Consider the following 26038-nt stretch of genomic DNA (forward strand, 5'->3'; position numbering starts at 1 on the left):
CTCCTTAAGATTTATACGGCTACGATAATACGATATTTCGCTTTATGCTAATTTTTAAAAAAAATAAACAAAATGGTAGTTTAATCCCTATTTAACTGTGTGCACCAAAATCACTTTTTTTTTTTGTTTTAGGATTAATTGACTTGTAAGTTGTACTAACCCTTTGTGGGTTCAAGATGAGCCGTTGGGGATGATGCCAAATATAAATTCTAATATCTCTGCAAATTTGATAAAAAAAAGCAAATGTTACCAACTTTAATGGTAATACAAATGGTGTGCTATTGCCTATTGCTACATTCCTATGTGTATTCTCAATTAGGCGCAAGTAGTTTATTTTCATTCTACCATGAAATTGTTTTGCAAACCAAGATCCATGGAAGGTAAATCCTTCATAATTTTTTTTTTCCAATAATTAAAGCAATGAATTCAAAATTGGGTATGATTATCAATTCACCGCAAAATAAATATATGTTGGCCCTGGGTTACACAGACGTATGAAATATGTGCCTTTTATCTAAAAGCAAAATCTCATTCTTCCGCTCATATAATCATTAGAAGAAAAAGGTCAATGCTAATAATAGCACAAGTAACAATGCAACTTTTTTTCATTATTTTCTTCAAGGTTTTTCTCCTCCTTTCTACAAACCCAAGTTGGTAATTTTGCTTAGGTTCTTTTCTTGAAAACAAAGTTTTTTTATTTTATGATTTATGAATGTGATTTGTTAAATTTTGGTATAATATTTTAAAATATTCTTAAATTATTTTTAAAAACTTTAAATAATTTTTTATAATTTTGTGACATTTAATCAAAATATTTATATTTTTATTTCAAGTCAATTTTTTTTTAAGATTTATAATTGATTAATTGTTATTAATTAAAATATTATTTGTTATTTTATATTTATAACGTTGATGTGAAAAGTGTAACGTATCATATAATCATGTCACGTTACTATCCATCATAACATATCAATATAAATTATAACAAGTGATGTTTTGATTAATTATAGTTAATTAATTATTAATTATAAAAACCTAAATCATCAAAAATAAAAATACAAGAATTTAATTAGATATAATAAAATAATAAAAATTTATTTATTTATTTTTAGATATTATATCTTGAAACCTATATAAAAAATAAATAAATCATTAATAATTTACACTTTTAAAAATCATGTGATTTAAACTTAAAAGTTATTAAATCAATGAAACTTAGATGGAGTCGTCACATTAAAGCTATTTTTTCGTGCCTCGATACCTTAATTTTGATGTAATTAAATAATAAATAATGTATGACTTCAAATTAAGGAATGTAGCTGAGGGGTTCACTTTTTTTTTTCTTTTTGTTATAAAGTTTTGTAGAAACGGAAAATAGAAATTATTGTTGGAGATCCAAAAGACCAAAAAAAGAAAAAAGAGAATTAAAAAAGAAGATTTGGATAAAGCAAAAAGGGAGGGGGTGGCAGATGAAACAAGTCGTCAGAGAAATAGAGAAAGTGAAGAGTGCAGTCCACCTACCGTAAACCCAAATGCAAATTGCCCAACCTCCCAAATCTAAATGTATTTTGGTTGAGAGATTAATATTTTTATAAAGAAATATGTTGTTATTTAAATGATAGCAAGGTTAGTAGCAGACAGGGAGGGTGGGTAAAACCGCGATTTCCTGATGTCCCGGTAAGTACCTTTAAAAAGGGCAATTTTGAAAGTTAAAGCCCACAAAGAGAGAAAGGTGGCGAGGCGCTTGTTGCATTGTGATATTCAAAGCCACACAAATCAGCGCACGCTCTTTTCTCTCTCCCCTCCCCCTTCGCCCTTCCCCTTCCAAGCCTCCCTAAAATATAAAGCACTCAAAGGGAAGCCTAAAAGAAAAGAGAAACTTAGAAACTCCCTTCTCCTTTTCTTTTTTCTTTTTTAATTGGTATTTTCTTTTCCTTAAAACAGAGAGGAGAGGCATACCTCCCAGGGAGGAATACAAAACGAAAGCAGTCTCCCTGATTCATACGGGAACATCTGCAAAATCAAATCCAATTATAAGAAACTGAGCAAGGACGAAAAGTGTGATCAAATCGGAGGGTAGAGATGTCGTGTTCGTCTTCGTCAGGTTCGGAGGAAGATGATGAGGGAATCGACTCTTACAGGAAAGGAGGATATCATGCCGTGAGGATCGGCGATCCGTTCGCCGGTGGTCGTTACATCGCCCAGAGGAAGCTCGGATGGGGTCAGTTCTCCACTGTGTGGCTCGCTTACGATACTCAATCCTCTGTGAGTCCCTTCTTTCCATTTCATATCTGTAATTTCTTTACCTTTTTACGGTCATATCTCTGACTCCAATTCATGCTTCGCTCGGCGCTATGATCTGTTTATTGTTATCATTCATTTTGCAGAATTTTGTTGATTCTGATGCTTAAATTGCTTGAGATCTTCGCTTTTTAATTCAATTACACATTCTTTCTTGTCTTGAACTGATGTAGCTGTCGGTTTTTTTTTTTTAATACTTCCTCATGGATTCTTCCGGTTTAACCGTTATATTCCCTTTTCCGGAAACCATTCCCGTTTTCTCTATTTTCAGCTCTTTCTTTTTTAAGGAAGATTTTTGTTAACAAGAAGAAAATCATTGTAGCAGTAATATGACATCATCATCCGTTTCACTTCTTCTTCCTCTTTTCTGGGATCAGCGATCACCGCCTGAATATTTCACTATACTAAAATATCATATGAAATGATAATCAGGGTGAAGGAATAAACCTTACAATAAAACAAAAAACCTGATCTGAATAGTGCTTTATTTACATAGGGCCAAAACCTTGTTCTCTTGTAACCCTCTCCGCTTAATATTATTGGATTTTTACTTCCCTGAGAAGGGATCCTCATGATTGAGGATATATTTGTTGCATAACCAAGGAACAACAACATTTGAAAGGGCATCCCTCTATTTATGATAAAAGTCTTCCGTTTACCAACTTTCAGAATTTTGCTATATTTGCAATTTCAAAATCTCTCCAAAAAGTAGTATTGCATGTATTCTCTTCATTCTCCTCATCAACCCTGAATCCAATTTTCTGGATTAGCATGATTGTATTATATGACCTGTGTTTTTTTTCTTTTTGAAATCAGAAATATGTTGCTCTAAAGATTCAGAAAAGCGCACAGCAATTTGCTCAAGCTGCCCTTCATGAGATTGAAGTCCTTTCATCTATTGCTGATGGTGACCCCTCCAATTCCAAGTGTGTAGTGCGCCTGATTGACCACTTCAAGCACACTGGCCCAAATGGGCAACATCTTTGCATGGTCCTTGAATTTCTTGGTGATAGTTTACTTCGATTAATCAGGTTTAACCGTTACAAAGGGATTGAATTGAATAAAGTTAGGGAGATCTGCAAATGCATTTTGATGGGTCTGGATTACTTGCATAGGGAACTTGGTATAATCCACACTGACCTAAAACCTGAAAATATTCTTCTCTTTTCCACCATTGATCCTACCAAGGATCCAATTAGGTCTGGTCTTACCCCAACGCTTGAAAGGCCTGAGGGGGGCACCCTAAATGGTGGATCTACCATGAACATCATTGAGAAGAAATTGAAAAGGAGGGCAAGAAGAGCAGTTGCTAATATATCTGTGAGAAGAGCTTCAATGGGAGGAGGAGGAGAAGCCCCAAAATCTGCGAGATGTTTAGATGGGATTGATGTGAGGTGCAAGGTTGTGGACTTTGGAAACGCATGTTGGGCTGACAAACCATTTGCAGAAGAAATTCAAACGAGACAGTACAGGGCTCCTGAGGTCGTACTTCGTTCTGGGTACTCCTGTTCTGTTGATATGTGGTCATTTGCTTGCACAGCCTTTGAGCTTGCTACTGGTGACATGATGTTTGCCCCTAAAAGTGGACAAGGATTTAGTGATGATGAGGTAGGACTGTTCTATGCATCATGCTTTTGGAATGTCATTACACCTCATGCTGACTGCCGTATCATTGTCCTATTTTTGCATGGTATTTGTTGGGAAATAGGAACAGAGAAAAGCTAATGATGAAACCAAGGCATTCTTGACATGTTATATTTTACTGAGATGATGCCTGGTCTGGATCATATTTGTTCTTCACCTATTTTATCTAGGCATTATACATGTGTTGTGCAATTACCGTAGAGTATGTCCACCTTCCCCTCTGATCCTGTTGTTATGGTCTCCATTGTCCACCTTCCCCTCTGATCCTGTTGTTATGGTCTCCATTTTCTGTCTTTTCTTCTGGTTGTCATACGAAAAAAAAAACAATAAGAAAAAAGAGATGTGCTGAGTAGAACACAGGCCTGCATCATGTGAATCCTCGTGTTTATGTAAGGCAAATCGAACTGTGAAGTGTGTTTTGGTTCTGAGAAAGGCACGTCTTAGTGAGAGTTAATTATCGTCTTTGATTAGCATTTATTATGTATATGCCAACTATCTGTTTGATTAGTCATGTTTATGGCGTGTTTTTCTAATGACAATGACATGGTAAATCAAAAGAGTAAAGGAATAACGTTTTTCATTGGAATGTTTCCAGGATCACCTAGCTCTCATGATGGAACTTCTTGGAAAGATGCCTCGAAAGGTAAAATTATTTCTGTATTAATGTCCTCTCCTATTCATAAAATTATTCTTATACACATTTCCCATTTATGCTTGTGCGAGAAGATTGCCATTGGAGGAGCTCGATCAAAGGATTATTTTGACAGGCATGGGGATCTGAAGAGGATTCGGAGGCTGAAGTTCTGGCCACTTGATCGATTGCTGGTGGAGAAATACAAATTCTCTGAGAGCGACGCTCGTGAGTTTGCAGAGTTTCTTTGTCCTCTTCTCGATTTTTCACCAGAGAAGCGACCAACTGCCCAGCAGTGTCTGCAACACCCATGGCTCAATCTCCGGAGCTCAGGTCAGAATGAGATGCAAGGTCAATCTAACGTGGATGTTGGAATGCGCAACCTTCAGATTTAAGGTGGGCAAATGAAGAAAGGGATTAAAGATGTCGGCCCAGCCACATCATTTTCATGACCCTCCCTCCACCTGTACGAGTATTGATTGTGTTCTATTTTTTTTTTTCCTTTTGGCTTGTGACATTTCTAATAAGATTTATTTTTTGATTAATGATTAACTAAATGTAAAGTAATAACTATTTGTGAGGGAATGACGTGGGCGAGGGAGTTTTAACTACGATGACAGAAACCGGTCGCACTTGTGTTACATAATGTGTTTTCTGTACACTTTTAATCAATGCTTACAAATCATGATTAACAGCAACTCCGTAATCAAGAAAGGGTGAAGGTCCTGCTAGTCTGCCGAAAGCTTTGAATCCTTTCTGTGTGTCATCGTGTCACGTAGAAAGATCTTGAAGATCAACTTGGGTGAATGCTTTGTAGTAGAAAGTAGAAAGGGTTGGTACCTACTTAAAAACACTAAGTCGCCTATTGAGCTCGTGACTTCTAAGGGCGTCTCAACATCATTTTTGCAGTTTTGTTGTCATGTACAGTGTCACATGACAATTATCCTTTCTCAAAATGTAATAACATCTTACTTAATATGAGATTGAAATATTGTATTCATCTTTTTTAAAATACTTAATATGATATTGTTTTTGTTGCATTCAGCTACTTTACCTTAAGTACTTTTCCTTTGAAAATACTTAATGTGAATCAAATCGTTTATTTTAATATTATTTTATTATAAAATTATTTTTTTAAAAAAAAATTAATTTGATAAGACATACAATATTTATGTTTGTAAATTTTTTGATTATCGGACATGCAACATTTTATTTATTTTTAAAAATATTTGACGTGACGCATTACATTTACAAGTAGCAAAGTAGGTCCAGTCCATTGGTGCTCTTCCATTGGTTTAGTTGTCACTGGCGTTCCTATTTGATAGCAAATAGCAAGGTCCAAATACTAAATGCTATTTATTTACATACGGAATGGATTGGACTTGGGAGTCTCTCACTAACTTTCAATGGGACGGCTGGTGCGGCTGAAGAGAACTACCCGTGGTGGGCCTAGTGAGTTGAATTTGGTCGTTTCTTCAGAAGAAAAAACAGTGTAGCGAATCGAGTTCGAGTTCCCGTTACTCGTTGGAATAACGTTTTGGAACTCATTTCAGGTCATCATATTCTTCTGCACTGCTCCTCGGAGGGTTGGGCCTCAATGCCTAGGACTAGGAGCCAAGGGAGAAGAAAGCATATAGTGCAGGGGAAAAGAGCAATGCATGTCCTGAATAAACCCTGACCCTGAGACTGCGTTTGGTTTACTACTCTATGCTCTCGCCTCTTTTTAAACAGAAGGTTTCATTTTGCTTGGCTTGGGCGATTGTCTTCCTTGCGCATTGGATTTGGTCAGCTGATAGGCGGGACTGGACCAGTCATAAAACATCAAAAATTGACGGATAACCGAGAAGCGGAACACGCCCTTCTTCTCTAACAATTTGTGATAAAACGCAGGCAGCTCGAGTTCAAATCAACATTTTTTCCAAATCCTTGCAGATTGGATTGAGATTAAAATTCACACACAACTCTTTTTCTTTTTCGGGTTTCCAGATTTACCCTTAGGAATCAGGAACAGGGCAATCGAGTTTCTTGCACCCTATACTCAATCACAATGTCAAACGTTTCCTTGCGCTGCACACGATCACAGGTGGTTCTTAAACATAACATGTGAACGATAGTTTTTCAAACTTTGGGTTTAGTCCGATTAGGTTCTGACTCATAAATTTATCAGCATAGAAACACTGACACGCATACTCTGTGTTTCTGCCATTTGACTATTATACATCTACTTTTGAATGTCTGTGCCAAAACTCGGAGATCCCGATGCAGCAGTGCTTAAATTAATTACTAGACTAGACTAGGCTAGATTCAGCAAGTACGGTATATGAAAATAATCCAGAGAAGATACAATGCAAAGGTGGCATTGCAGATCAACCTACTTGCTCCAGCTGGAAGCCCGAGCACAGATAACATGTGAAGTCAAGAAAATGTTAAGACTTTAGCCAGCCACTTAAGTGTGATAACAACGTCCGTCTGCTATTCTCCGTCTCGGGATGGAGGAGTCTCAAGACGGAGCCAGAGTCTTCTCCAGTGCAAACTTGCTTAAATCATTGAGTTTATGTATTGCATTCAACTATTAAGAGACCTACACATAATTGAAGGACTTCTTCTCTATCTCTACCTATAGAGAAAACTCCTAAGCATATATACTTCGGCAATTTTGTTAAAACTTAAAACATTTCACAATCAAGGCATGGCCTGAAGCAGTCGCGTGCATGCCGTTAACTGACAAGCACTTCTATCTCTGAACAAAACCAATCACAGAAAAGAAGCATCACATTGCTACGGTTCAGCAAAGGTCAGCATGTCCAAGATGAACCCAAGACAAAGATTTCTCAATTCATTAAATTACAGCAAGATAGTGAGCAAAAAGGCAAATCCTTTGTTGAAGAACTATCATTAGAAGTTAAAGAGACTATTGATTTTCATAAAAAAAAGGCGAAAGAGACACCCTTGCTAGGTGATCGATTGCTATGGTGTCTCTATTTTTGAGCAACATCCGCTTCAAGGATATCCTTCATTAAACTCATTAGATTACGAAATTGTTTCTGTATCCATCACTAGTGCATCTAATAAGCAACAATAAGGAATTTCATACAGCGATAATTTAAAATAAATGAGAAAAACCAAAAAAAGGAAATAGATAACGGAGAACTGTAATGAATCAGCTACTAAGAAACAATACCAACAGCATTAAAGTTTTAATACATCTAGCATCATCCCAGAAAGCAGGATGAATAAGCAAAAAATTAAAAAGGAACCATCTAAATTTATTGCATTCCTCTTTATCTGAACTTCATTTTATGCAGCAAGCACTATTAGTAAAGTGTAGAGGCAAGCAATTGAACATTCAAATATACATTCTGTCAATTCAACTTCGTTACAAAACCAGAGATGAGCAAAAAGATAAATGAAGTAAAGTCATTCCTATAAAAAGAGAATCACGAAACCTACCTCAGATTAACTTCTATCATTGAAACCACCTGCTATAAGAACAGGATTTGAACATTATGATTGCATGACTTTGTTTTGTTTGATACATGCAGGGGCCTTGTAATCCTGGCATTTCCAAATAGGTGTACCTTCAATTGAAATAACACCATCAGTGGAGGCCTCCAGAGAAAACAAGGGCTTAACAGCAGCAGTCGGATTACCCATGTTCTTTTCCGTCAATGGAGAGCTCTTAGTAATCATCTCTTCCTTGGGATTCACTCGATCCCTAAAGGAACAAATGCTTAAGGGCAACTTCTTTAGCTTAACTCTTCCCCTCTTTTTACCAGGGGAATACACATCTTCACAAGCCTTTTCCTTTGAATGATTTGATTCTGCTTCACCATTATCCAACTCCGATTGCCCAGATTTTTCATATTTGGTTCCCTTTGCTTCTGCTTTAACTGACTCCTGGATGGAGTCCTCAGAGTCAATTTTGCCTGCTACAGCATCTCCATTGCATGCAGAAGACGGGCTTCCTCCCAATACTATACCCCCATTGTAAATCTTAGTTTTCTCAAGAGTTGGCAAGCTCTTAGGCCTTTTATGTCTATGACCTTTCCATTCAGAAGTTGGTGAATTCTTCAAGATTCTTGGAGAACTGTTGATTGCTCGGTGCAGTCTATGGGCTAACTCCTCATCAGTCCTATTATTCTCGATTGGTTGGTGTTTTTTGTATAAGAGTTGAACTGGAACATGCTTCTTGAGCTTATTCTTTTTTAGGTATCTGTCCTTACTAACTGTTTCTTCAGATAACGCTGCTACCAAGTCCAAAGCACTCTTAGCTGCAGCGACAGCTTTAGCTGCAATTGCAGCCTTCTCCTCTGCAGCAGCTCTAGCAGCCTCTGCAGCCTTAGCAGCAGCAATTGCTGCTGCTCTCGAGGCCTCCAAAATCTCCTCCGGAGAGAGATTCGGGTTATTGATATGAGAACTCAATAAATTATTAAGATGGGTATTAACATCGCTTGAAGAAGTAGAAGGTGAAGGTGAGGGTGAGGGTGAAGGAAGAGATGAAGAAGAAGAAGCAACTGTAGGCTGATCTGAAGAACCATTGGCGTTTGAAGCCTGTTTCTTGAATCCAGCCAGCAGGCGCTTCCGAGGAGGCAGAAGGACATCGGCATCCAAGTGATTGATATCACAAATGTTAGCCTCCATCATTCCTCTTCCAATTTATTAAAATCTTAAACACCAAATGATAGGTAATTCTCTACATGGATAATCCAACCGCTCCAATCGCTACCACTCTAAAACATCAATAACCATAGATTCAGTGTTAAATGGCAAACAGAACCCAGAGAAGAATCTGAATTCTCTGGCAAAATGATAAGAATCATAATAATAAAAAAACTAGTCAGAAAGCACAGCAAATTCAGAGAAGCGTATAGATTTAAGAAGTAGGAGGAAATTCAACCTGTTCTAAAAGATAAATCGGAATTGAAATATGTTTCATTAGCTGCCAATGGCATAAAGAAAGAAAATTTGAAAACCCTACAGATTCTGTAAAATCAGAACCTCCGTAAAACCAATGAATAACAATAGAAAGTCAACAAATGATGATGAAGAAAGGCAAACAAGATACCCAAGCTGAAGATTTCGTTGGAACAGACGGTACCATCCAAACAAAACGAAAGCAACAAAATTGCAAGATGAAAGCGATCAAAACGATGGAAAATCTCGCGTAGAGTCATAAAAGGAGAGGAGAGAATTATATCAAGGCTAACGTAACGTCAAGCGGGAGTGCAAAGCAGAAGCCTGATTTCAATCAAATTGCGTTATGCAAACGAAAACAGAGTTGAGTTAAAAAGGTTGAATTTTGATTCAATACCTGATCATTTATCCGGGGGGTTGGTTGGTTGGCTGGTGTCACAAGGAAAGAGAGAAAGGGAGAGTTTAGAAGAAGGAAATTAGGGTTCTTTCGTTTTATTTTTCAATATATTTGTGTTAGTTTTGATTTGGAGATGAGAGAGAGAGAGGGGTGGGGAAGAAATCCAGGGTAGGGGAGGAAAAACCCGAAGGTGTTGCTTTGTGTTAATATATTGTACTACCATTTACTACTACTACTTACTATTAATAATGTCAGACAGAATTTTCCACCAGTTTTACTACCTCATTTCCTAAATTTCTTTCTTTTCCTTTTATCTTTCCTTGCCAAGGGCACAGGGCCAAATCTGTTTTCTTCCTGCTGTCCCTGTTCTTCTTCTCTATTTACGATATTGCCAATTGCGCATCACTGGCAAAATACGACTAACTACTTCTTCTTACCATCCTCTTCCTCCATTGTAAGTGGCTTTTCCAAAACTCGTACTCCGTCTTTCCCGCAGGAATTTCAGATTGTTTATCCATCAGATCAGGTCATTCCACTTCTTTCCAAGGGAAAAATCGCCTACTCCTAGTCGCGGTTTTAAGGAAACACTCCTTATTTTCCCCCGGGTAATTTCGTAAATAGGGAAAGCACCGAGGCCCCAAAGAGGAATCCTGACGGCAGTGTATTTTTATATTTATCATGTATAAATGCTTTTTACACGTGTCGGCCACGACCAAACTGAAAACTCTCCGCACGAGTGATCCGAATCATTGCCTGCCACCCGCTTACCATATATTGCCACGTCACCCTGGTGACTTTGTGCTTAAAACAATTTTAACGGCTTCACTCTTCCCGCGCACGATAGCAATTATCCTGCCCAGGCTCCGGCCGACGGCCGCGAATCCTTAAACCCTAACGACATTTCTCCAGAGTTGTTTCTTTTTTCTCGGCAATCAAACGGAACAGGTTTTTTTTTTCCTTTCTTTAATAGGACCTTGATTGGCAATTCCTCGAGCCGGCTATTGTTTTTTTTCTTTTAGGATTCGTGAGGCGCTCTTCTTTTTTGAATTTAATGCGGAACGGTTTTGGGGAAAAAAATAGAAATTTTTAGGATTGATTTGATAGCGTACAGTATGGGGAGCATTAAGCCCTTGCCAGAGGCTGTTCGTAGTTCGGTGCGTTCTGCCATTATATTGTTTGACTTGACTAGGGTTGTGGAGGAGCTCATTTTCAACAGCCTCGATGCTTCTGCTTCAAAGGTGATTAATTTTCCGAAAATAACTGATAAACAATCCACGAGATTTGCACTTAAATGAGGAATGTATGTTAAGAGTGGCGGTTTCTTTAATTGTTTCAGGTGTCAGTCTTTGTAAGTGTCGGGAGCAGCTATGTCAAAGTGGTGGATGATGGTAACCACTTTTATGCCTTTCCTTTTTGAAAGTTTGAACAGAGTATCACATCCACTTGTCTTGCTTAATTTGCCTTTCTTATATGCTTTCAGGATCTGGTATATCTCGTGATGGATTGGTGTCACTGGGAGAAAGATATGGTCAGTTGTGTAATACACTTTTCTATTTTTCCCTTTTATTTCCTATATTTTCCCAGATGGATATGAATTTGCTTCCTCACAAACTCAAAATTTATCATGCATTGGCAGTAACATCAAAGCTTTACCATCTGGGTAATTTGGATGCTGCCAGCAGGAGCTTTGGCTTTCGGGGAGAAGCACTGGCTTCTATATCTGATGTAGCTTTGGTGGAAATAATAACAAAAGCTCACGGAAAGCCAAATGGTTACCGCAAGGTCATTAAGGTATTTACAGTGACTAGTTTGTGAGAAAATGCATTTTTTTTTTTTTTGCTATTCATTTCAATTTGGATTGCAATTATCTTTTCCTTGGTTCTTGTCTGTGCAGGGATCCAAGTGTTTGTATCTTGGAATTGATGATGATAGGAAAGATGCAGGTACAACAGGTAAGACCTTCTTCTGGTGTCTGCTTTTGTTGGCACATAAGGATTGTTGCTTTGCTCAAAGACTTATTCATGCCTTTTAATGTTGAAATCTTCTGTGCACCAGAGAGATGTGTTTGCCTTACTTTCTCAGCTTTTGATTGTGGCCCTAAGAGAGCAGAAATGATTCTAGCTTTGAAGTTATAAAACAAATAAAAGATCATTTAGGGAATCCTAAGTATTAGGAGATAACTCTGATGGGTGCAAAAGCACTTAAAATCTCACCTATTTGAATATTGGTAGAATCGAGAACGGTAAAGCTCCTTCTAGTAGTTGTGATCAACCTCATACAACAGCATGAATTATTTACAACTTACCTAACTAACAAATTATTTACATATTATTTACAACAGCATGAATAGGATTTTCCCCTTTTATCCTCCCTCCCCCCAACAAACTGAAAAAGACTCGCTATTATTCTTCCTATTTTTCTTTTCTTCATTGACTAATGTCTTGATTCCATGCAGTTGTTGTGCGTGATTTATTTTACAACCAACCTGTTCGGAAGAAGCATATGCAATCCAGGTTTGTCTTTTCAATCTCCATTTCCTGGTTTCCTTTATAATTATATTATAGTTTGTGAAGATAGTCTTGGTTGCTCCTTGTTAAATGATTATTGTACACGTGCTCTGCTCTGAATTGGTGTGCCTGTGACTTGTACTGCTGAATTTGAAGCCCTAAGAAGGTGTTGCACTCAGTTAAAAAGTGTGTATTCCGAATTGCCCTTGTGCACCCAATTGTTTACTTCAATGTGATTGATATTGAAAGGTATCTTCTTGTCAAATTTCTCAGTTGGAGCTCCATCACTTCTATTCTTTTTCTATTTTTAACTTTATTTATTTGTTGAATTAAGTGAGGATGAGCTTCTCAGTACGCATCCTTCCTCTTCTCCTTTGTCACTTTTAATGAGTGCTTTTGGGATTGAGGACTGTGCCTCTCTGCAGAAGCTGAATGCTAATGATGGTTCCCTTAAGCTTTCTGGCTACATAACTGGCTCCTGTGACAATTTTGCTGTTAAGGTAGAATAATTATTTTGATTAACTAAATAAGTATCTTCTTAATTTTATTCTTATAGATCCATTCTTTTAATATTCTGTTCTTTTCTGGCAGGCCTTTCAATATGTTTGTATCCACTGAATATCTGATGCCAATGGTGGGTTAGTCAATATATAGATATTGCATATCATGAATGTGGTTTGGACCTTCACAATGTCAGATATCAATTCGAGGTTTGTCTGCAAGGGTCCCATTCATAAGTTGCTGAACAACTTGGCCACTAGTTTTGAGTCTTTAGATCCAGAGAAGGCTAATAACTGGACCAAGAAAGGAAAAAGGAGTAGACCTCAAGTATTTCCATCCTACATACTAAATATAAGTTGCCCTCCTTCTTTCTATGATTTAACCTTTGAACCATCAAAGACATGTGTTGAATTCAAGGTAATATTCAGTCTAATTATGAACTGTAATTTAGTTTGCATTGTCTGTGTGACTTAATACTAAAAGCATTTTGTTTTAAGGGAGGAACCTTGCATTGCATTCAATCAAAATCATGTTTGTTCAAACCATTTGAAGGCTACTTTAAACCCTTTCATGACTTCAGAACAAACTAGTGATTGCATGTTTTTGATGTGTTAAAATATGGACAAAATACTCTTAACCGCTTTCTGTAGTAGATTACATGGTGTACGGTAAGGGACTCTGCACTTAAATTAGACATACTTTACCTGTTTTCTTTGGGCATACTATATGATTTCATTATGTAGAATAGCATTTTGCTCTTATTATTGGATTGAGTATTATTAATTGTGTAGTTGCCTTTAAAAGCTCATTTATTTAATCCCATACTTTCCACATATTTAATTCAGTGATGACGTTATTTTAGCCTTTTTATGGTAAAATGACATATTGGACTATTAGGAACTTTGGAAAGTTGTTAATTCGGCAACGAATTATCTCACCCTTCTTTTGTTTGTTGCTGTCCTGCCAGGATTGGGCATCTATACTTGCCTTTATTGAGAAGACAATTCAGCTCCTCAGGAGGAAAAATATTCATAGTGGTACACTCTCAGGCACAAAAACTGATTATTATCATTATATGACCTGTTATCAATTCTTAATCTGTTTCTTGTCAAATCCTTTAATCATGCAGCCAATGGATTAGGACAAGCTGAAACTTTGAAGGAAGATGACAATATCTTACATGCGGAAGAAGGTGTCCTTCAATATTTTATTTTCCAAACGTCTTCTTTTGAGACATTGATGTGACTGAACATATCCAATTATGCTCTTGCATGAAGTTATTGTCTTTTGCATGCTATCTCTGTTATGCTTCATTTATGATATTACTTTTCTTCTGCAGATTTTTTTAATGAAGGACCATCTGTGGACTCAGAATTTGCAACAAGGAAATGTAGGACTCAAAAATATCAGCCTTCTACTTCATTAGAGAAGCTAACAACAGATCATTTGTTTCTTACAGACCATGAAGATATTCCATTTGAGGAGTGCCATGGGAATAATGCACAATTTAGAGATCAACAAAACAATATGAAATTTGTTCATTGGACTGACTATTCTTTTCAAAGTTGGGATGATTCCCTTGTCAAAGGCACATCCTCAGTATTTGAAAGGAGTGATTGTTGTCTTTTGACATCTGATAACAGTTCTTTAGTTGAGGATTACTTCTTGGAAAATAGATTCACTGCTTCAGGAAGATCGAACTGTTATGTGAACAACAATGGTATATGTTCAAAGTTAGGCAATGCATCCGATATGGTTGAGAGTGATGTGACCAATGGAACAGATAGGAGCGTACTTCCTTTTGATTATCATGAACATTTCAATGACTCACAGTTTAGAAAGAATATCAGCAAGCCTTTTCTGCAAAGTTGCTCCTCCCAAAGAACCGTGCCACTTGACAGGGAGTTGGTTGAAAATGAGAAAGGAATTGAACCACCGATGGATAGCTTTAAGACCAAAGTGAAGCAGGTTTGCTCAAATGAAAGGTTCAATATGCTGAAAACTGATTCCAGTGATTGGACCATGTGGCAGGATGGAGGATCATGCAGTCAAATTTATCCCAAACTTGTAAGTAAAGGTGGGATTGCTAGAGATTTGGATGTTCTAACAAGAGCTTCTGCCAAATCGTTCCTGTCGTGTGGAGATGTCCCTATTGAAGAGAATGGCCTTCCATCTGATTCAGTCACACCAATAGAAAAAGCTGGCTCTGGTCATCAGTCCTTAAGTTCTGAATGGTGTTCAGTAACCTTTAATCCCTTTGAGCAGTTCAGTTATAAAAATGCAATTGAAGGGTGCTTCAGATCTGAAGAAAGGACCAACTTTGGGCATTTCTCTGCTGGTGAAGATGAGGACAACCAATTTAGTTTTGACCTAATCTCAAGGAGCTCCAGCCAAGAAAAATGCATCCCTGATTGCCCAAACACTGGACTAGAAATTGACTATGCCAAATCTAGTAGAGATTTTCGTGGATTCCTTCAACAATACAATCTAAATCGTACATTTTCTCCAGATGATTCCAATGTAGCAATTGAAGAGAGAGACTGGTTGTGTACAGACTTAAGTATTAATGAATATAGAAGTCAAAGTAATTGGTTTCAATATCAAGATGTTGAACAAAATCCTGTTCCTAAAGAAAGATCAAGAAGAAGCCAGTCAGCTCCTCCATTTTACAGCTACAAGAGGAGGTTTATCTCCTTACATCATTGTTTGGCAACAGAGGAACCCACTTTTAGTGAAGTCCGTGGTCCGTTCACTTCTCCAGGTGTTTTTCATGATGTACATTTCAGTTCAAAGGACTGGCCTAATAATGTAGCATAATTAATGTCTGCATTTTGCAGAGATTGGTGAGAAGAAGCCTCCCCAACAATCTTCTGGTGTGGACAATTTGTGTTTTGAACCAAGTTTTGGAAAGACTAGGTACTGCAAATTTTGTATCTCCTTACAGAAAATGTTGCTGAAACTTAATTTTTTTTTCACTTTTTTTATTGGTTGAATCAATATTCTTATTTTGGCTTGCTGCAGATCGAATATGAATAACAAGACAAACATGGTGTTCAGCACTGTAGTTCGAAAATGTGAAGACATTGAACAACCTCATTGCCTAGAGGGTCCTGAATCTGTTCCGGTGCAAGGTAATTCTGTTCTTTTGGTAGAAGTTATACATTTATTTGAGTTTAAGATCTTATGACAAAATTGATATTGATTCTGTAGTGTGTGAACTTGAAGAGGATGAGAGTTTAACAACATCTTAATAGATTTGATAGACATGGAATGCAGAATTCCTTTTTTCTTTTGTTTCCAAACAAGGAAAAATTTTAAGTACTGCTTAACAGATTAAGAGCCCTTACTTTTTATTTTTTTACGTACTTCAGTATTTATCTCAAAGGGAAATCGGGATCCAGCAAATTCTGGAACCAAATGGCGGAGTGGTTTTGCACAGAATACAGTTGGGTATTTTTGCAATTTTAATCAATTATATTTGCTGCTTATGAATTTTCAGCTCTAGATATATTCACTAGTGGTCAATAATATTTACCGTTAAATTAATGCAGAGCAACAGCAAATTATGTGATATTGACAATGAATATAATGTACTTGACATTGCATCCGGATTGCCCTATGTTGCCACTAAATCATTGGTTCCTGAATCTATCAATAAGAATTGTCTCAGAGATGCCAAGGTTCTGCAACAGCTGGATAAGAAATTCATCCCAATTGTAGCTGGCAGAACACTTGCTGTTATTGATCAGGTCCTATACCTGCATATTTTATATTCCTTGAACATTAATTTTGCCTTGGGCATGCATTTTCTGCTTTAAATATTGCAGCATAGGTTTCTAGTTGAAATATGGTACCTTAAGTTCGTATATGACAACAAATTGACAAATATCGTGTCTTGGATTTACCATTTATTAGATGGTGTTCTCAAAAATAATAGAGGTTCCTTAATGGGCATCTGACTAAGTAGAAAGAAAGAAAGGTCAATTAGTCATGATGAAGGTCATTTGAATATTACTGACCTTAGAAAGAGACACAGGTTAATAATGACAACTGGAGATGGATACTTGATGAGAAGGCATTAGTTGCAAGCATTATCATAAATATGTGAAAGATACCCTTAATGCATACATTTGATGCTTATAGAAAAAATGCTGAATATGTTGTACACTGATTTGGACATTCATATAGTAACATTAGATTGCGGGCCCACATAAATGCTATTGAAATTTGGGCAGTGTGATTAACTCCTATTATTGTTCTCTTCTGCAGCATGCGGCAGATGAAAGAATTCGACTAGAAGAACTTCGACAACAGGTAAAAATATTCTCGAGTACAAATTTTGTGGAAGTAGTGCTTTTCATTACTAATTTGACAAGTTGAAACCCAGGTTTTATCTGGGGAAGGGAAGACAGTCACCTATTTGGATGCAGAGCAAGAGCTGGTATGCTTGTGCTATGTGAAGCTTTACTCGGGGACCTTTGCAATGTTTTTGTTTTTTTGTGATTCTGGGGTTAACTCATTAGTTGTCAAACAACAGATCCTGCCAGAGATTGGGTACCAGTTACTGCACAATTATTCTGAACAAATAAGAAATTGGGGTTGGATCTGTGACATTCACACCCAAGATTCAAAGCCCTTCAAGAAGTAATTTCTTTTCCTCTTTCTTGGAATATTATGCTCATATAGTTTTCCGTGTGGTAAATGAATCCTAGATGTGGATTTGGTGGCAAAAACATTGTTTTCAAAGATGTATGTCTATACGCTGTAAAGATGTTTGGCAGGAGTTTCAATATACGCATATTATTCCTTAATGTTCATCTGTTATCTTCTGATATTCATTGCTAATATTCTTATTAAATTTTCTGATTGCTTCACAATTTGATTGCCAAGCAGGAATTTGAACCTTATTCGTCTTAAGCCGGCTGTTATCAAACTTCTTGCAGTTAAGCTCCATTACATTTCTATTTAAACACATGGTGGCAAACTAACCCCCCATCCCCACTTTTTTTTTTTTTTGCATGAGCTTTACTTGCACCTTTTTATTTAAGGATGTTGGGTCAAAATTATCTGTTTGATTCCTTAGAAATATTTTCCTTATCTTTGTTTGCTTATGGTGCAATTTCAAGCTGCTTTTCTGTTCTGGTCAACTTTGATCTCAATAAAATTTTATTCGGATAACATGCAGGTACCCTGCATTTTAGGTGTCAATTTATCTCATGTTGATCTCTTGGAATTTCTACAACAGGTACATTGTTCATTACTTATTAGAACTTGACAATCCTACTTCTTCTACCTATCCTTTTTCTTGGGGTTAAAGGTATATAATTTCTAACTCTAGTTTGTATTTACAATACGTAGCTTGCTGATACAGATGGATCATCAACAATGCCTCCATCTATTATTCGAATTCTTAATTCTAAAGCATGCAGAGGTATATGCCTAATCCCACATCCTTGTGGTAAATTTGTGAACTACATTTGAATCTTATCCATGTGGGAAGAAATTTTATGCTTTATGAATACATAGTTACAGTGATTTGTGCGATAATTGTCTGAGCAAACACTTCCACATGCACCAATGTTAGGTTAAGTGAAGGCTTCTCTGTTGTAGCTGTGGAGGTATCAAGGAGTCTTTTCGGTCTAAAATCCATTTTTAAGTTCCATATATATATATCTACTTGCATAGTGTTCATTAAAATAGTTTAGCATTAGAACTTGTGCTTGGATGATATCTTGTGCTTCATCCCAAGTTGTCTAACTTGAGTATCTTCATGTCATGCTTTCATTGTTAAGGTGCAATTATGTTTGGGGACTCCTTGCTACCTTCAGAATGTTCCTTAATTGTTGAAGAGCTGAAGCAGACGTCCCTGTGCTTCCAAGTGAGTTAAATGTAAATATAGAAATATGTTTTGCAGATTTGGCTGCTGATATTTTGTGTAGGTGTGAATGCATTTGCACATATGAGAGAGAGAGAGAGAGAGAGATCCTCCTGCTGCCTTGCCGAATAACTTTGAAAACTTTGCTATGCAGTGTGCTCATGGGCGACCAACCACTGTCCCGGTTGTGAATTTGGAGACATTGCACAGGCTGATAGCTAAAATGCAAATAACGGATGATGGTCCAAGGGAATTGTGGCACGGGCTATGTCGACACAGAGTCACCCTTGAACGAGCCAGCTTGCGCTTAAGTGCAGCTGGAGGTTAGCTGATGACAAACCAAACTCACTTTTTAAACTGAGTTGATGCGGCAACCCACATCACAGCGAGTGTTTTGAGTATGCCTCCCTGATTTCAAGCCTGCGAGAAGCTAGCATCGATGACGGAAGCATTATCCTTGGATAATTGACAAATTCCTTGGGTGATCACTCTTCATTTCTTTCTTTCTCTGATGTATTCTAAAGCAACTGATAATTGGTGGTGGATCATCCCACTTGATAGGGGGCTTATACGACCCATTTACTGATTCTGTCTGTCTTTACAGGAATTTGCACATAATAATAATAATACAACAAACATTTTATATTGCTAATTTTCTGGAGGCAATTTGCCGTTGGTGTTCTAATTTCCAAGGGCTCAATTGCTGGCGCCCTCTTTCTCTCTCTCTCTCTCTTGCCACCGTAAGGAAAATCAATGGCCGAATGTTATTATCAGTAACTTAAAAACGAAAATACTGTTAAACGTGCTCAGTACATACACTGGGGTCAAAATGTAGTATGATAAGAGCCATTAAGTCTGATCCTACAGCAGCTATAAGCGTTTCTTATCTTTGCTGCATTCATTGGCTCTTTCCTTGCGCACAAATTCAATTTGCAATAGTCAGACAGAAAACTTGGTGATAATCTCTGCTGGTATGGATTTGTTCCTTCAATTCTGACGAGAATGCATTTTCACTGTCTCCACAACATGTCGCCAGGGCCACGACATCAACCACCTTCACTACATGCGACTCGACTTTCTTTGTTCTCAATGCTAGCACACAAGGCCTTCCATACGGGAAGCAACATCTTCATTGGAGGGCGTAGCTCCTTCACAAAGAAATCAAGTTTCACAACTCAATTAGTATATTTACCAAAATAACTATACCAAGTATACGACAACACATGCAAATACATACACACTTCCCAATCAATTCTCCCATTTACTTGATATCTTGCCAATAAGTGATAGACCACCCCGTTTAGCATGCCAGCAGTATGCCCCCCCAAATTTTCTGAAGGAAGTAAAAGAGATCAAAATGAACAAGTTTGGCTGTTTACCTTGAATACCAACATCAGCTCTTCCTTACCACGTAAAAGTAAAGAGAGGCTCCAGTAACAAGTTACTGGGGTAACGCATTCTACCAATACAGGTTTCAAAATCTCACCAGCAGGAATAAATCTGCGGATGACTCTTCCACTACAAGTAAACAAAAGAAGATGAAAAATCAACATTGGTAATAATGCTATTACCACTACTATTTTTTGTAAAAGTCTGACTAAATACATCTGAAGGTCTTATTCATGAATATTAGTCAAGGTTCTTGCCAATAGCTAGCTTCTCTTCAAAGTAAGAGAGGAGAATGACCAAGTCTATCGAAATAAAAGGTATCCTAAGAAACACTGCCAAGTCCAGGAGAGAACAAAGTCAAATGCAGAAGTTGGATGAAAGAACTACTGAAGCCTAATACTGAACAACAACCAAGAACACCAATTTGTGAAACAGAGAAACAGTAAATGTTTCCCTTCTTACATTACAGTCTTATGTGCCCAATAAGAAATCAAGTCAGGAAAAGTCTTTGGTCATCAATTTTCCTATATTGACAGTATACCATAAAACAAGCATCTAAATACGTTCATTCTGGTGAATTAGAACTTCTTAGAAGTTACCTTGAATAGTGCGTTTCAAGCTGAACTCCAAAGGCTGGCATTATGATGACAGACTCTGAAAGCTTAAAACACAAAACTTCAGCACAAAGATAAAAAGAAACTAATTGATAATCCTAATGATGAAGCATCAATCTCTTGTACTTGTTTGAAATTGAGACAACAGCACATCAGATGACTAAGATGACCAGCTCGAAAGGCTCTCACCTTTATCAACAGGCTTCCAAAGCAATAATATGGCAAGAAGTCCACTCAGCACAAAGCTCCACGAAAGAAAGGTGGCGGAATTTTCCTGTTATTTCATACAGTCATTGTATGAGGGAATGCTGCTCATCAAACAGAAAATCCCATTTTAACACTACAAACAGAAAAATTTCTAGTACCCGAAATTCATATGATTGATCATCCTTACTTCCCAATGTGTCATAGTATGAAAGAAAAGACAGCCAATTGATTCCTAATCATATGAACATGAAACTAATTTAATTTCAGAAAGAAGAAAGAGACGAGCTTTGAGTACCCTGAGAGAGAAGAAATAGCAGGCAACTGGTAGAAGAAGACTGGCTACAAAGAAAGCCTTTCTCGGAAAACTCTTTCGAACAACGACATGGTGAATATCGACTGACCCAGAAGGCCACTCACCCTCGTTTGTGTAACTATATCGAGAATCAGCTACTGAGATCTTTCCCATCTTTTTCTGCAAAAAAAAAAAAATCAATCTTTGAAAAAAAGAGCTACATCAATTCTTCAAACTGGGAAAACGGGGGTGACGTCAACTATGAGCCCGCGGCGGCGATGGGTGGCGGCAGGAGGAGGCAATCCGTTGAGCGGTGGTTAAAGAAAGAAGGGATCTTTCTGTTTTCCTTTTCCGCCTTGTAAAAGATTTTACTGCATCATTTTAACTTAAACAACTGTAATACCCAAATCACCATCACTTGAGACCTTTCTTTGTTTTTTGTTCTAAAAAAGAAAACCCCGGAGATAATCATGAAACTTTTTTAAACTTTATGCGGTTTCATTGCATCAAAAAGATTAAAAAAAAAAAAAGGCGTTTTGGGTCAAGCCCAGGTGGAGGTTAGAGATATTTAAGTGCTAATAATATGATTAATAATTTTTGCCTTTTATGATTAGAGCTAAATTTGATTTCACCTTTTGAAATTAAGCACAATCATTAGAAATGGGCTCCCCAGTAATCATTCACAAATCAAAGCATCACTTCGCCCGGGCCCCCGCAACTTGGCTGTGGTGGTTGGCTCTAAAGCTTTAACTCTGCTTCTGCTTTGTCAGGTCCTGCTTACCACTTGATGCTTACCTGGATATTGGTTTGCATATTTTCATGCTTATCAATGAGCTTTTTTCTGGCGTTGCATGACCTTGAAACTTTAGTTTTTATCCTTTGAGATTTGCTCCTAGTTTGAACCCAAAACTTACAGAAGTTGTTACAAGCCTCTGGTTGGAATGCTTTCTGCATTCTTTGGCCATTGGAGACAAATACCCAATTAAAGAATCATCTGGTCTAACAAGATCAAGCATGACCATAATTTCATGAACAACTTTCCAAAACATGCGTGGAGTTCTTTCTATTAACAAAATAGCCATAAAGAAAAGTCAAAGCACAAAGGCAGACTAAAATTCAGAATTCATACTAGCAAGTCCATTTCCAACTTAACCAGCTCATTTTATGTTCAAACTAGAAGTATTAGCATTGACTATGTCAGGCGTGCTATGGTTCCATGATTAGGCCGAATTCTTTTGTCTCATCCAAGTCCAACAACCGAAGTCTTGGACCGCCATGTGCTTCCAGCAAAAATATTGACAAACTGGCAGAGGTGGACACAGGTGACTCTCACCCTGCCATGCTGTAGTCTTCTGCCTGGTCATAAATGTTGTAGCTCCCAGGCATTCCCATTTTTCCAGAGAGATGGTCATCTCCTGCATCAATTAAATGGGGATGAGATAAGTTCACTGCTATTTGGAATCTGCAGTACCATTACTATCTAGCACTAATAAAACATATCTTACTCCTAGAGGAATAATTTTAACTATAGGTGGAAGGCATTCAATGAAGCCTCAGGTATAGCGACTGTAGTATCATTTAGATTTGTCGAATTAAGTCTTACAATAGGCCTTCCTGAAGAGAAAATGCTACTGATCATAAACCATCAGTGCTAGTGGAAAATGGAAATTTAGAAGGATAAAAAGACTAAGTTTCAAAGAATAATGGTGAACGAGACATTCTTCCTTCACTTATAAGTATGTCAGAATCAGGCATCTCAGGATCCTTCTACCAGCATCAAAAAGTTTTAATTTACATAGCAAGATAAGGAGAAGTCCAGATGCTAACCATTGTATGCATTTGGATTAGACAGTACACCCAAGAAATGCAGTTCAGAGGTTATCTCTGGGTTCTGGAAGCACAGATCTTCAGCCCTTGGTGCAGGGTTCTGCTGGGAGAGAAGATTCTCTGGCTTTGTCTTCTTTTCATTTGGTGACTCAACTTCTGTCTCCACTTCTGATTCAGCATTGTTGGAGGATGAAACAAGTTGCTTCCTTTTAGATCTAGCCCGTCTATTTTGAAACCAGTTATAGACATTTGTTTCAGATATTTGGCCATGCTGGCTCAGTTCTGAGGTTATCTCTTTGATCTTTTGCTTGCTTGGAGTTCCAGTCCCCTGATCAAAGATTCGTTCGAGAATTTGAAGCTGCACAGGTGTCGGAGTCCACCGCTGTCTAGCAGTAATTTTGTGCCCAGCAGATGTCATTAAAGGGTCACAATAGAGATTTCCCAGCCTGCCACCTGCGTGAGAGATGATAGTTTTGAGATTTTCAATAGCCAATATGGAGTCTTAACATTCTAAGAAATTGCCAATCAGCAACTACCAAGATAGGTTCTAGTTGGGAATCAAATATTTGCAGTCACAATTGACAATTTCAAGCATTTGAGACAGCTTAAACTACACTACTGGTTTTCAGTAATTCAAAAGCCATCAAGTTTCAATGTTTTCCTGCTTTATTATTACAAAAGCTAAACAGATTCAACAACATCAACAGCAACAGAAATCACGATATTCGATTTCATCACTTCAATGCCACAATATACCAAAAAAATGAGGATAACAAGACTTGTATGATGCCATTATTTGTTAGTAAAAGGGTTCACCAGTGAAATTCCATGCCGTAAGATAATTCAGAACAATAACATGAGCAGAAAGAGCTGATAGTTATTTGCATTAATGGCTCCCACCGATACTCTTGACAAATCATTGTTTAGATTTTGTCTGTATTCTCATACAGTGGCTCCTAAAGTTAGGTAGATTTCTCACAAAGAAAGAAAAGTAGGTTTTTAGATATATTGTTGGTAATTGGAATACAGAGAAGCATCAATGGTCAGTTGGTCGCTTATTTAGCTTATTCAGGAATAAAAGAGAGGGATTAAAGATTAAGCAATTACAAGATAGAAAAACCTTGAATGATCCGAATCAACCACCCAAATCATTACACGAAATTGACCACCATGAGCAGATCATTTAATAAAGGAAGCAGTGTTAATTTGTGCGGAGAAGGTATACGATTAAACAAGAAAAAGATAGGCCCTGAAAATGAAGAAACCAAAAGCTCAAACAGAAGAAAATTCACACGTCTCCTGCCATTCGATGACACTTGACAGGGAGCAACTCCCAAAAAGGGTAGATCCAAGGAGCAGAACAGCCAAGGTAGATACACAGAAACTGGTATACATATGTAATCAAGGGCACAATTAAGTAGCCTTGCATAATTGGAAATCACAAAAGCAAGACCCAGAAAGGGAAAAGAGAAAAGACCTTGGAAAACAAGCAATATCCCGTTTAGATAATGACAAAAAAGGAACAGAAAAGGCCACGGCTGAAGCCATAAATGAGCAAACTTTAAATGCCTCCACACAAGAGACATCAGTAGGAGACGAGCCTGTATGAATCATATCGGACCCTGAAAAGTTGAGCATGATGTATGTTCATATTCATATGCATATGCACGGAATGGAGAAGAGAGAAAGAGAGAGACCTGCAAGATCTTGCTGGGCAGTGAGGTTCTTATGCATCTCAACAAGCTGCTCACAAATGGAGGCATAAACAGCAATTTGCTTCCTGAGAGTCTCCAGCTGCTCATCTGTCATCACTTTGACATACATTACTCCTCCATTATTCACATTCACATTAACACTTTCTCTCTGGTTTTGATTCTCTTGTTGATGTTGCTGCTGCTGTTCTTGATTCTCCCATTCCATCATGCTTTTCCACTCATACCATACCTCTTAATCTTGATTTCTCTTCTCAGTCTTGTCCTGGAGAAAGGAAAGTCAGTGCTTGCTGTGCTTTGCTCTCACACCACTCACCAAAGCAAAAGAACCGAAAAGAAGAAAGACAAAAGAAAATAGAAAACTTTGAAAAGTAGTAAGAAATGGGCGAACAAACAGCAAAAGTGTAGGCGTGGAACAAACTACTACTACCACTATTAATGGTGCTGTAGCTGGTGCTTAGTGCGCTCCCCAGTGTACGTTAGCAACACCAGTCTCCTCGTGCGCCTTTAAATTTGATGACAGGATGAATGTTTTCCCTTCTGTTTTTTTTCTTTGGGGCTGTTTTCCTTTGGGGATTGGAAAAAGGTTTTATTATTAAAATCTTCAAACCATTTTTATTGCTAATATTTTCTTTTTACCATTTCCCAATACAAAGCCAAATACCATGTATATATGCTACATCATTGATTAATACATATCATTTATTTCCATGATCATTTCCAAAGTTATCTTTCTTTTTAATTTCATATCAAAATTGAATCCCAATTGATTCTTTTTATATACTTTTCTTTGATTCCAAATTGATTCATAGGTGTATAATTGAAATTTCATTTCAAAATTTGTCCTTTTAATTAATTATTTGGTCCCTTCATGGGAATGTAGCTGGAGTCAATGATACTGCAGATTTGAGCTGTCCCCACACAAATGATCAAATCCATCAAACTCAAAAGAGAAAAATATCAGAAAGTTATTCCTTTGTTAATCCATACGCACAATGAAAACAAAACATTTTAATGTAAATAAATTTGTATTTCTTGTTTTAACTATATATGTATATATAAAGTAGTATTAAATATTGATATATATATATATATATATAGTGTACTTATTTACCATCAGAGTGAGAGTTCTGAGTTCTGACACCTTTGCTATCTATGGCTACCAGCAAACACTGTTAACTGCTAACATTCTCATCTGCGTCGGAGGCTCTGCTCCTTTTGGACCAT

General features: G+C 37.3%; 5 protein-coding genes across 11 annotated transcripts; 2 read left to right on the forward strand and 3 right to left on the reverse strand.

Annotated features, from left to right (window-relative positions):
* Positions 1–1731: 1731 nt before the first annotated feature.
* Positions 1732–5121, forward strand: LOC110429328 (uncharacterized). The gene is made up of 4 exons (XM_021445307.2): positions 1732–2265; positions 3118–3909; positions 4541–4588; positions 4672–5121. The coding sequence occupies exons 1-4, from the start codon at positions 2083–2085 to the stop codon at positions 4969–4971; spliced, it is 1323 nt and encodes a 440-aa protein (XP_021300982.1). The 5' UTR covers positions 1732–2082; the 3' UTR covers positions 4972–5121.
* Positions 5122–7716: 2595 nt separating this feature from the next.
* On the reverse strand, positions 7717–10095 carry LOC110429329 (PHD finger-like protein). Its single transcript, XM_021445311.2, is given in 3 exon segments — positions 7717–8100; positions 8102–9814; positions 9888–10095. Coding segments are annotated over 2 exon segments (1161 nt in total). The 5' UTR covers positions 9221–9814; positions 9888–10095; the 3' UTR covers positions 7717–8058.
* Positions 10096–10533: 438 nt separating this feature from the next.
* MLH3 (MUTL protein homolog 3) lies at positions 10534–19422 on the forward strand. Of its 6 annotated transcripts, none has more exons than XM_021419659.2 (25): positions 10536–11125; positions 11224–11275; positions 11368–11415; positions 11524–11678; positions 11782–11839; positions 12343–12400; positions 12551–12643; positions 12729–12894; positions 12986–13001; positions 13092–13312; positions 13863–13932; positions 14025–14087; positions 14235–14285; positions 14355–15656; positions 15733–15811; positions 15917–16026; positions 16267–16340; positions 16447–16644; positions 17165–17209; positions 17283–17539; positions 17789–17837; positions 18081–18140; positions 18254–18326; positions 18688–18773; positions 18925–19422. In XM_021419659.2, exons 1-25 carry the CDS (start codon positions 11000–11002, stop codon positions 19096–19098), a joined length of 3684 nt encoding a protein of 1227 aa, XP_021275334.1. In that variant the 5' UTR covers positions 10536–10999; the 3' UTR covers positions 19099–19422. The 6 variants fall into 6 exon arrangements, 5 of the variants coding, with proteins under 5 accessions (XP_021275333.1, XP_021275334.1, XP_021275331.1 ...); XM_021419661.2 differs by having other exon boundaries at positions 10537–11125; positions 14235–15656; positions 17283–17336; ... (1 more) ...; positions 18688–18784; positions 18925–19061; XM_021419660.2 differs by having other exon boundaries at positions 10543–11125; positions 14235–15656; positions 17283–17336; positions 17433–17539.
* On the reverse strand, positions 19392–22166 carry LOC110410080 (phosphatidylinositolglycan-like protein). The gene is made up of 5 exons (XM_021419665.2): positions 21276–22166; positions 20963–21047; positions 20759–20813; positions 20150–20288; positions 19392–19918 (listed from the first exon to the last, which is right to left on the reverse strand). The coding sequence occupies exons 1-5, from the start codon at positions 21444–21446 to the stop codon at positions 19817–19819; spliced, it is 552 nt and encodes a 183-aa protein (XP_021275340.1). The 5' UTR covers positions 21447–22166; the 3' UTR covers positions 19392–19816.
* A 141-nt stretch (positions 22167–22307) lies between these two features.
* WOX13 (WUSCHEL related homeobox 13) lies at positions 22308–25226 on the reverse strand. 2 transcript variants are annotated; one of them, XM_021419663.2, is made up of 3 exons: positions 24797–25226; positions 23100–23552; positions 22308–22687 (listed from the first exon to the last, which is right to left on the reverse strand). In XM_021419663.2, the coding sequence occupies exons 1-3, from the start codon at positions 25020–25022 to the stop codon at positions 22602–22604; spliced, it is 765 nt and encodes a 254-aa protein (XP_021275338.1). In that variant the 5' UTR covers positions 25023–25226; the 3' UTR covers positions 22308–22601. The 2 variants fall into 2 exon arrangements, with proteins under 2 accessions (XP_021275338.1, XP_021275339.1); XM_021419664.2 differs by lacking the exon at positions 24797–25226 and adding an exon at positions 24577–24758.
* Positions 25227–26038: the final 812 nt, after the last annotated feature.

This window comes from Theobroma umbraticum, unplaced genomic scaffold (assembly GCF_002168275.2).
Source record: "Theobroma umbraticum cultivar Fairchild unplaced genomic scaffold, ASM216827v3 scaffold_44.0, whole genome shotgun sequence".
Lineage (NCBI taxonomy): Eukaryota > Viridiplantae > Streptophyta > Magnoliopsida > Malvales > Malvaceae > Theobroma > Theobroma umbraticum.

Coding starts and splice junctions, on each gene's coding strand:
- MLH3 (XM_021419656.2), top strand. CDS start 11,000: ATGGGGAGCATTAAGCCCTTGCCAGAGGCTGTTCGTAGTTCGGTGCGT. Junction 12,401..12,550: donor AAGAAGCATATGCAATCCAG/GTTTGTCTTTTC, acceptor CTGAATTTGAAG/CCCTAAGAAGGTGTTGCACT. Junction 13,933..14,024: donor GAGGAAAAATATTCATAGTG/GTACACTCTCAG, acceptor TTAATCATGCAG/CCAATGGATTAGGACAAGCT.
- WOX13 (XM_021419663.2), bottom strand. CDS start 25,022: ATGATGGAATGGGAGAATCAAGAACAGCAGCAGCAACATCAACAAGAG. Junction 23,553..24,796: donor TGCCCAGCAAGATCTTGCAG/GTCTCTCTCTTT, acceptor TCTCTCACGCAG/GTGGCAGGCTGGGAAATCTC. Junction 22,688..23,099: donor TAATCCAAATGCATACAATG/GTTAGCATCTGG, acceptor TAATTGATGCAG/GAGATGACCATCTCTCTGGA.
- LOC110429328 (XM_021445307.2), top strand. CDS start 2,083: ATGTCGTGTTCGTCTTCGTCAGGTTCGGAGGAAGATGATGAGGGAATC. Junction 3,910..4,540: donor AAGGATTTAGTGATGATGAG/GTAGGACTGTTC, acceptor GAATGTTTCCAG/GATCACCTAGCTCTCATGAT. Junction 4,589..4,671: donor TTGGAAAGATGCCTCGAAAG/GTAAAATTATTT, acceptor TTGTGCGAGAAG/ATTGCCATTGGAGGAGCTCG.
- LOC110410080 (XM_021419665.2), bottom strand. CDS start 21,446: ATGGGAAAGATCTCAGTAGCTGATTCTCGATATAGTTACACAAACGAG. Junction 21,048..21,275: donor GCTATTTCTTCTCTCTCAGG/GTACTCAAAGCT, acceptor ATGAAATAACAG/GAAAATTCCGCCACCTTTCT. Junction 20,289..20,758: donor CTTGAAACGCACTATTCAAG/GTAACTTCTAAG, acceptor GTTTACTTGTAG/TGGAAGAGTCATCCGCAGAT.